General features: G+C 40.1%; 1 protein-coding gene across 1 annotated transcript in view; it reads right to left on the bottom strand.

The window, feature by feature from the left end:
* LOC107081697 (neural-cadherin-like) overlaps positions 1-10,108 on the bottom strand; it is a 239,960-nt gene that overhangs the window by 95,802 nt on the left and 134,050 nt on the right. The window contains exons 7-10 of the mRNA XM_015369928.1: positions 9,457-9,599; positions 575-747; positions 330-492; positions 75-245 (exon numbers count right to left, since the gene is read on the bottom strand). Coding sequence (XP_015225414.1) covers positions 75-245; positions 330-492; positions 575-747; positions 9,457-9,599 — 650 coding nt within the window. The remainder of the gene's footprint in view (positions 1-74; positions 246-329; positions 493-574; positions 748-9,456; positions 9,600-10,108) is intronic.

Here is a 10,108-nt window from a genome sequence, read left to right as displayed (position 1 = left end):
TTTTTTTAATTGTTTTGGAATGACTATGACCTGGATGACTGAGAATCTTCACCAGCATATGCAGCGGTACTTACATTGGTAACGGCTGTTTTCAAACTTGGGGTCGTTGTCGTTCTGATCTAAGATCAGCACCGTGATCTGACAGATCCCGATCAGTGGCTCCTCGGCCTGATCGGTGGCCGTCACAGAAAGCGTGAATTCTCTCTGACGCTCCCTGTCGAAACTCACAGCCGTGGTTATCACGCCTAAAATAAAAACACAGCATCCACAAATCCATCAGATATATCAAACATTTTATTGTTAGTAACAATGAGAAAAGTTTAGCTTACCGGTGTCAGGGTCGATATCAAACCCAGACGATACACCGTCTCTGTGCATGATGCCGTATTTGACCTCTCCGTTAACCCCCATGTCGGCGTCGTGGGCCTCCACACGCAGCACGAACGTCCCCGGCGGCTGGTTCTCCAGAACTGCTGCATTGTACTTCTGACACTGAGAGCAAAAACGTCACAGTCAGGAAGATGAAAACTAACGCTGTGTGTTTATATCTCTAAAATGGTGTAAAACATGCTACCTCATCAAACACGGGCTTGTTGTTGTTGATGTCATTGATCCCCACGATGACCTGAGCGGCGCTGCTGAGTGGATAGGGACCACCCGAAGCATTGTCATCTGTAGCGGTGATGTTGAGGACGTACTGCGGGCCCCTGAGCCGTGGCGGTGGACTCCGCCGAAGCTTGATGATGCCTGGACACACATTAAACGTCAGTAACTATGCACCAATTTGTGTCAAAGGACTTTTTTTTTTTACCTTCCCTAACATTGTTCTTGAGAACATTTTTGACAAATAATGAGAAAAAGTGCTGCATGAATGCACTGGTATAGCAAGATAAAAAATGTTCCTTCACAATCCCGCACAAAATGAGGGTCAAAAACAAATAATGCGTTTTTTACTGTGAGAAAACAAAGCGACTCAGATCCCGGCCAAAAAATCACAACGACTGGTAACTTAAAAGTAGGAGGAGTCATATATCTAGATTCTAGCAAAGAGAAAAAGAAAAAAAACACCCAGGATCTCCACCTCAAGTTGGCAGCATTCAGTTAATAAAAAATGTGCAAAATGATATTATATCGACTTTCTGCTTCTTTCCAAGCAATAGTTTGCTGTGGTTGTTTCCTGGCCAAATCATCCACCATGAATGCCGGTGAGTATAAATAACAGCAGACATGTTTAGTTTAAAAAACAGCAAAGATGAAAGGCGGCGCTGTGATGTTTCCTGCTCTGTGGGTCAACAACAGCAGTAACTGTCAAATGAAGCAACAGCGTGCGAAAAAAAAAAAAAAATACACACATTATTCCAACTCAGGTGCAAAACAAATGTCATTTTTCTGCACTAACAATCGCTGCAGCATTAGCATAACAGAGAGGCAGTGCAAACAAACAAACAAGCAGCTTTAGTAGCAGCATGAATATAGACACGGAGGCTGAGAGGGCGCGATCACATCTACATGAAAATACTTCACATCGCTTTGAAGTGACAAAGCAGAACATCCCAGCAAGCCAAAGGCCATCTGCTGCATGAGTGCAGATGAGTGTGTGTAGGTGTGTCTGAGTGTGTGTGAAAAAGAGTCTTAATACATCATTTATGTGCAAATGCTCACATTTATTTTCTTTTTTTTTTGTGCATGGATGCATGGGAACAGTGGAGCAGTGCATGCTGGCAACATCAAAGAACGGCCTCCCCGAAAAAAAGTTATGTTCAAACAGAGCCTGAAGGGAAATAAAGTTTAAAGTGGCAAAAAAGAACAGACAACAGGCGACGTCTTCAGATTTAGCCTCTCAAAACCATCCGGCTTAAAGCGTTTAAAGGTAATAACTCAGAATGCATGAAAATTACACCGTTAAAATGTCTACCAACATAGACATGTTAGACATCGTTGGAAAACTTAGATTCTCCACAATTTAACCATCTAGGTCATTTATGGACACAGCGAGCACCAAAGTACAATTAACTCAGATATAGCAGCATGCCAAAATGTAAACATAAATACTAAAAAAATTAAAAAACAACTTTGTGTCATGTTTGAACTGATGCAGCTTGGGTTGTGTTTTACTCATCCAATTTTCATGTATATATTCAGAAAGTAGAAAGTGTTAGCTTTCAAATAATGTAGCACACATGTAATTTGGGCTTACAGTTCCTAAGTTATTTGCTCTTCTATTTGGGGATGCAAAATAGGCAAGGAATTTCCCAAAATGAGGTGGATGTTATTAACCTGTTTTCAATTTCCTCTGTCCAACAGACAAAGGAGACGGAAACATGGTGGAATAGACGTTGTTGTTCTGCCAAGCTTGGAGATGAAAACTTTCTTTAAAGGTTCGTGAAGAAGGAGATGAAGAATGGAGGAAACTAATGTAGGTGGAATTGGATGCTCATTTCCAACAGTTATCATTATAATAAGCCCCCTATAGACAAGGTTATTATCGTTAACTAAAACTTACAAAATGACAAAAACTATAATGAAAAAAGAATTGATGAAAATGAATCATAATTATTAATACTTCATCATAATTTTGCTCAAGTTAAAATAAAAAGAACATAACTACCTGTAAAAGATTTTCTCTATTAATTTACTGAAGTAAATCTCTATCAGGGCTCCTGTCTGTCTGTTTGTGTTTTCTGTGTTTGTCTCCCTTCCTCCACCAGGAGGCGCCTGGTTCTGGTCCGCCTCCTCACACACCTGCTGATGGTTACTTCGTTAACGGAGTGCTCTTAAGCTGCTGACTGCCACTACCTCGACGCCAGAGTGTTTGCCAGTTTTGGGTACTCTAGCCAAGCTGAGTTTCGCTGAGTCAAACTGAGTTTTTGTCTACCCGAGTTTTAAAATTGTTTGTCTTTTGCCTCTCGGCAGGAAGTCATCTTGCTAACTGGATTTTTCGGACCTTCTCTCCCTGGAAGGATCAACTGAGCTTCAAACTGAGCGGGGGTTCAAACAGGAGGTTTGGATCCACTTTCCCCAAGAGAACGTTTGAGCTTCGCACTGAGAAAGGGATTAATCTCCACTACGACCCGTTCAAGTACTGCAGGAAATCTGAGTGGCAGTCAGTTTTCTCTGTCACCTATTAAAAACCGCATTCTGGGTAAACCCTGTTCCGCCCTCCACCGAATCAGACAAGCACTGGAACTTCAGCATACAGACTGGATTCAAGGATTCAACAACTTCTCTGGAAATGTGAGTCAGCAACCAAATCCTCTTCTCCAAGTTCACGAGTCAAATTTCCCACTGAGCCTGAACTAACCACTGCGTCTTCCCCTCACTTTTCAGTTCCGGTTGAGCAGTGTCCAGAGCAACACTTCTCTCTGAATTTAACTCTTCAATAAAACCTGTTAAACCTTTTCCCTGCTCTTCCTGTTTGGTCTTCTGCATTTGGGTCTGAACCTTATTAAAATCATGACAATCTCTGCTGGTTGCAGAAGGCATCGGTTCCAGAAAGCACATTTTTCCCTGAGGTCCACTGGTTACTTTGTTTTACTTCAGTATGACATCTAAAAGCATTTTAGGAAAGATTAACACCTATTTCAACAATTAGATAAGATAATATTGATACAAATAAAAAAATAAGCAAAGCAATTGCTTGCTACACTGCTGCTCTCATGTTAACGGTTGCACACTTCTCTGTTTGGCTTTGTTTTTGTAGAGCTTAGCAGTTAAGAAAAGGTAAGGGAAAAAGTGGCTGCTTATACACTGCAAAAAATTTAGAAAAAATATTTTTAACATAAGAGTATTTCCCCCTAATTTCAGCAGCTAAATAAGATGATCTGCAATGGAATAATTATTAACTTCCTAAAAGGTAATTGAAGATTATGCACTTAATATAACATATTAGGCTTTTTTTTTTACTTCTTTTAAAAGTAAATCATCTCATTTTATTTGCAAACTGCTTCACTTAACATACATATTACAATTACAATTTTTTGAATTGTAGTTTGCTGCACAGAATGTATTCACTTCAAATAAAACTTGCATAAAGTTCCTGTTTGTCTGTGACTCCATCCTGGAGAGAAATATCAACTGTGTTGCTGCCATCAACACCTTTGTTTCTAGATGTTGGAGATCGGCCTGTTTTTCAGTGTAGTCCTGTTTATCTGACTGTGACTGCCTGGATGTGCTCTATTCATCCTCTGACATGGGAGCTGGCTCAGAGCTCGTCTGCCTGGCTGTAGGATTCCTAGCGGGGCGCCTGTGGAGCTGGTTGACAGTTGCCTTTTGTATCTCTGCTTCTTTCTGTATCTCTGTTTCTGTCTCCTTTAATCCCAGTCGGCCTCAGCAGATGGCCGCTCACACTGAGCCTGGATCTTCTGGAGGTTTCTTCCTGTTAAAAGGGAGTTTTTCCTCTCCACTGTCGCTACAAGCATGCTTACTGGGAGGGATTACCTTCGAGTCAGTGAGTCGATGCAATCAACTGGTTTTCCTTAGATAGAAAACTTTGATTCAACTTGACTGAATGATCTGGTTGAACTGTAAAGTGCCTTGAGATGACATGTGTTGTGAATTGGCGCTATATAAATAAAATTGAAATGAATAGTTGTTGGCATGAAGATAACGATGAAGGCCACTGAATGCACATAGATGCTAAAACATGGATGTTTCTGCCAGTTAAGTTGGAATAATTTAGGGTTTTATTTTTAAGAAAGCATCCCTAAAGCATCACTAGATGAACAGCAAAGACAAACAACCCCAAAACTAGATAAAAAAGTAATATGTTGGATTCCACATACCTAAGACCTAGATTGGCATATTTTTGTTGTTTTTTTTTAACTTTCAGTCACTAAAGGAAAAACCGTCCACACAAAGATAGATGCAGAGTTAGTGAAATGAGTGAAGCTCATCAGGGACGGTGAGCAGAAGAAGAACGGTCTCTGTGTTCCAGCTGCAGTGTTTATTTATGTGCATTTGTGTTTTTTTATTTATGCGGTTGTGGTGAACGTGTCTTCCAGGGGGTACACTGGCCTCGTTAAAACCACCATGCTTTATCCCCAAAAACTTGTTACCATGGAAACAACCACTTTGCAGCGTGCATGTGTGAATGTAAGTGATCTGAATGCTGCTGGTGTGTGTGTGTGTGTGTGTACATATGTAAAAATGATTGTTCGCCTTGTTTGAGTGTGTCAAAGTGTTCTGCTTGCTGAAAAACATCATGTTGACATTCATTACTGTCCCATTAGAGTCAGAGCAGGAAATGCAGGAATGCCCTCAGAACATGAACGTCTGGTTAAATAAACACTTATTTTACTGCTCAAATCCAAGTTAAATCTGACTGAGCTGGCAACATTCCTTATGACAAAAAGTCATTTTTAATCTGACAAAGTAGTTTTGTTCGCCATCTGTTTGAAAAAGTCTAGCAGGTGTGATCAACTCTGGAACTTTTATAGCTCAGTCATTTTACTGAACCTCAGACTCCAGTTCAAATTCACCGTAGATCATTGGTGGGAAAAAATGGAAATTTAAAAAAGCTTTTTCCGGGGCAGAAACCACCATGTCGTATTTTTTCTGTTTTCTTTTTCATCCTGACATTTTTTTCCAAAATACATCAGCTATAATGACCAGAGGTGTGCAAATAAACATGAATACTAACTTCAGTTCTCCTTTGCTGTAACCCCATAAGTCCATTGGGCTAAATGATCCATAGTCACTTTATAACATTTATCAAATACATACACTAGTATAAACGTGTACACTAGTAACTCACTTATGTTTTTCTGAAAGATTACCACGTCCTGCTGACAGATAATTATTTTTGTGTCCTAACCCTTTATTCTTGTTTATAAATAAAGCTGTTTGTGTATATATACAATAACAAAGGAGGAACAATATCATGAATGTGCGCAGGGAGTAAAGAAGGAATTAGCCTCCCGTGGCTAAGCCAGTTAGCTCCTCCCAGGGAAATGCGGAAACAAAGAAGAGTCCGAGATTCAGTGTGAAAAAAGTGGCAAAAAATATTAGATTCCAAGAAGTACGAGTTTTGCAATTGCAGTATTGCCATAAAATAAAAATAAAAACTGCACATGGATATGTTTTCTCATTGCAGCGGCGGATGTAAACAATATATTTCAATTTTTCAGCTACTGCGCTAACCTGACTCCGCCAGATGGATTTGCTCCGCATATCCATCTGGAAACCTTCCGTTGAAGTAATTTTGGGAAGGGGCGAAAATACTGGTTAGCTGATTGGCCTATGTTGGTGATAGACGGGCCAAATAAACCAATCAGATCAACGAAGCATATGACGTACTAACAGAGCGACAACGAAAACACAACCACAAGCCAGGCTACTCTTGCCTAAACCAGTCGAGAGAAGAGCAAAAACATCTTTTCCTCTGAGAAAAGCCTCCAGAGCAGTGTTTTGCTCTTCTTTCAGTGAAGAAATACTCTGTAATTCCGATAAAACTTGCTCCATAGCCACGCTTACGCTAGTTTCATCGGCTGAAGCCGCCATGTTCTTTAGACTGAACTGTCGCGCTTCTCGTTGCGTCACACCTCAACCCGCCTCAAAGCCAACGCTGATTGGACGTTCGTTTGGTGAACGGCTCCAAATTTTCTTTAACGGAGAGTCTCCAGACTGATCTGCGAGTGAAACCTTGAAAGCTCGCGAGATCAGGATGGTCTCACGAGGCTAGCGGGGCACCATCATCCTCCAACTTCTTCTGGTCGTCTTCCTCGTCTTTTTAAAAAAGGCAGTATGGTTCAGCTGCAGTTAGTGTGACTTGTGTGAAGAGGAAAGTGTTTCCGTCGCAGTTTTGCAAAACATAAGAATTTCTTTTTGACCGAATAACCACCTCATTAAAGCGTTAAAACCTTTTTTCATAATAAAATTCCATTGATTCAATTTAGCAAATTTCTTTTTGCAATGAAAATTTGTGCCATTTTAAGGTTAATGGAAATGCAGCTTGTGGTGGCAATGCTATTCTTAGCCTTTACAGCCTAATTTCAAAAAGTGTAGATATACAGATTGGCAGGCAGAAAGATAGATTCTTACATTGAAGCTGTGTCAATGTTTGCGTTTGTTTGGAATATAGTTTTTCTTATTCTTTTCTTATATTTTTTATGATGTTCTGATAGGAAACCCTTAGGAAGCTTCTATAGAACTATAGAAAAATGCTGTAGATCAGTTTATTTACATAGAATTGGTTGGTCTGTGACCACACTGAGCTGTCTTTCTGTTAGTTATGTGGTACTGCCAGCAGATGGCGCCACATCTGTTCATGTCTGCCTGTCCCCGGTGCTGAAATTCTATTTAGTCTCAAAGAGGACTAAACATTATCTTAACATTATCAATTGGTCCATACAACCTTATTTTATCATCTTGAGACGGTATTTTGTCATTTTGTACGGCTGGCTAGCTCAAATGGTAAGTAACCCGACTCGCACACCTGGTTTCCCGCTGGGGGGAACGAGCTGCCAGTGGGGGTCTTTAGGCAAGTCCCTTCATTTAATGCCTGCTTTGTAAGTCGCTTTGGATAAAAGTGTCTGGTAAAAGCATAAACATAAATAAACATTGTACATGCATATAACATTACTATGCATCTTAAAGGGTTTATTTCAGTTTTTCTCTTTCTGTCAAACACAGTCGATTATTTTCCTCCTAAATATTAAAAAGAACAAGTCTTTAAAATTTCTTAAACAAGTTGCTAGAGTAATTTTGTTTTACAGCACTTTAAAGAACATTTATGGCACTTTACTATATGGCACTGCCTCTTATGACTGGCATCTGTCCTTCTAAATAGAGACTTTTCACTAGCCTGATAAACCAGACTAAATGTGAGATTAAATGTGTAATTTAGTCTGGCCCGATGAATTACACATTGGAAGATTGTTGATGAGAACAGACATGTTTTTCAAACCATGTCTGTGCCTATTGGCCAATGCTCTGACCAATGAGCGCAACTGACTGTGACGAAGTTAGCTGGTGGGGGAGGGGAAAACAAACAGCCTGTCAGTAAAACAGCAAATTCATCCTTCTTAAAAATGAATGAGGGTCGAGCCTCTTCCTGCTCACGTTTCAACAAAAAACCCAAGTCTAATCCTTCCAAAACTGATTCCAAAGCTGAGTCAAAAATCGCCATCAGAGCCAGCGGTCCTTCACACACGACTATGCCGAGAGACAGCCACTGCAGCCGGGCTGCGGTTAGCCCTAGCTGCTGTTAGCCTCGGAGGTCCGCTGGTTGCCACAGTCTTCGCAACTTCGGAAATTAATTTTTTTCAATCACCTATTAAATCGGTAAATGGACCATATAGTGACACTTTAAAGTTTAATATTCTCACCTCAAATAATCTTAAAACATACTTTTATTGAACAACAGCAACAGAAAAGAGAACTTTTAACTTTCAATGGAGCGCTCCATTAAAAGCTGCTGCTGACACAGTGCAGCCATCTTCCTTGTTTTTCTCTCTCCAGCATTGCGCAGATTTGTCGTCACGGCCTCAAAAACCCCGCCCCCTTTGCATCCATAAATTCAAAACACATCTCTGCGTTGGGATTGGCCCGCCAGTTCTAGGGCCTGGGGCATTGATCGTGGCTAGACTAAACTCGCAGGCAAAAATTATTTTGGCCGCGGGTGGGGCTAGTTTACTAGGCTAACTTTTCACAACTTATCACACATCTTTCTGTCCATGCAGAACAGGTTGTCGTGACTTCTCTCCTTTACACAGGGCTGTCTTTATGAACAGCTCTAGATGCAGTTGATTACAGACAGCCTAAATATCGTTCTAAACAGCTCTGTTATAAGCAGGAGCTCTGCAATGGAAATCACCACTTTTATTTGACCCTATTCCCTTTCATTACAAAAACACAGTTATTGCACATTTGGCTACACTTTGCCAAAATTACAGCTCTGCTTGGAATTGTCCAAAAAAATGTATTAAAATGTGTCTCATCTGATTTGGCCCTAATTTGCCACTGTTAAAATAAAACTGTTAATAAATAGAATCTCATAGGTGTTCATAATGACTTTCATGGGTTAATTCCTGATTTCTTTGTGTGTTTTATTTTTTAAATAAAGCTTGTTTCAAACGTAACTGACTTGTGCTGGTTTGAATTCTGGGTCCAATCCCTGTACGTCACATTAAAGGTATATTCTATTATCTCATTGGCAAAGTGTCTCACTTAACAGCATAAAAAAATGCAGTGATTTTAGGAAAAATTTACTTGGATTTAAATTTTTTTGCATTCCACCAAACTTATTTTAAATGCTGCTTACTTCATTAATCAATCACAATTAAATCTTTGCTGAAGGTCATCAACGATTCAAATACTTTGTTATTTTTCCACAAAGCAAATGGTTGCATCGTCTTAAAAAGTTATGAAGAGCTTTAAAGTTGAGTTTCAAAGCTGCTTTGTAATATTTAGAGAAATAAAACCAGCAGGGTTGTTCAGCATCTGTTGTTTTCATGCTACCTTTTTGGTTATCAAGCTGGAAGTTGCTGTCCTCATTGCCACCTGTAATGGCGTAGGAGACGGCGTCCCCATCTGGGTCGTTGGCGTGAACGATGGCGACCAGCGTGTCAGGACCGGCGTCCTCGCTGAGGAACGTCTTATAGCTGCACAAAGTGGGAAGACAAAAACACATCATTAGAAAAGAAGAGGTGACATATGGCACAAAGTAAAAACAAAGTTAGTAAGAAGTGCAAAAAAATACACAAACACGAGACAGTGTGAAGGAAACAGATTGGATCGAGTGAAGAGGTGAAAATGAGGTGAAAACAGATGGAGGGAAGCAGGACTAAAAATAAAATCTGATTTTAAAACCACATCAATTAGCAGATGGATTCTGTGGATGACAGAGTCACACAGAAGGAGTGAAAAATAGAGAGGGGCAGATTTCAAACGTTTATTATTAGGCAAAGTGAAATCCATACATGGGTGGTTCTGGACAGGGGCCAATGGGGGCCAGGGCCCCTGTAAATCATGTCCTGGCCCCTGTACTGAAGACATAATACTCAAAGAAATTCTAATGATGATATGCGGTGGAACAGACATGGTTTCTGATAGCTCTTCTTTACATATTCTGTTTTACTAATTATTTAAAAACAATAAGGTGATAGATTTG

This window comes from Cyprinodon variegatus, unplaced genomic scaffold (genome assembly GCF_000732505.1).
Source record: "Cyprinodon variegatus isolate N-32 unplaced genomic scaffold, C_variegatus-1.0 Scaffold0, whole genome shotgun sequence".
Lineage (NCBI taxonomy): Eukaryota > Metazoa > Chordata > Actinopteri > Cyprinodontiformes > Cyprinodontidae > Cyprinodon > Cyprinodon variegatus.
This window is presented reverse-complemented; position numbering and strand designations above follow the sequence as displayed.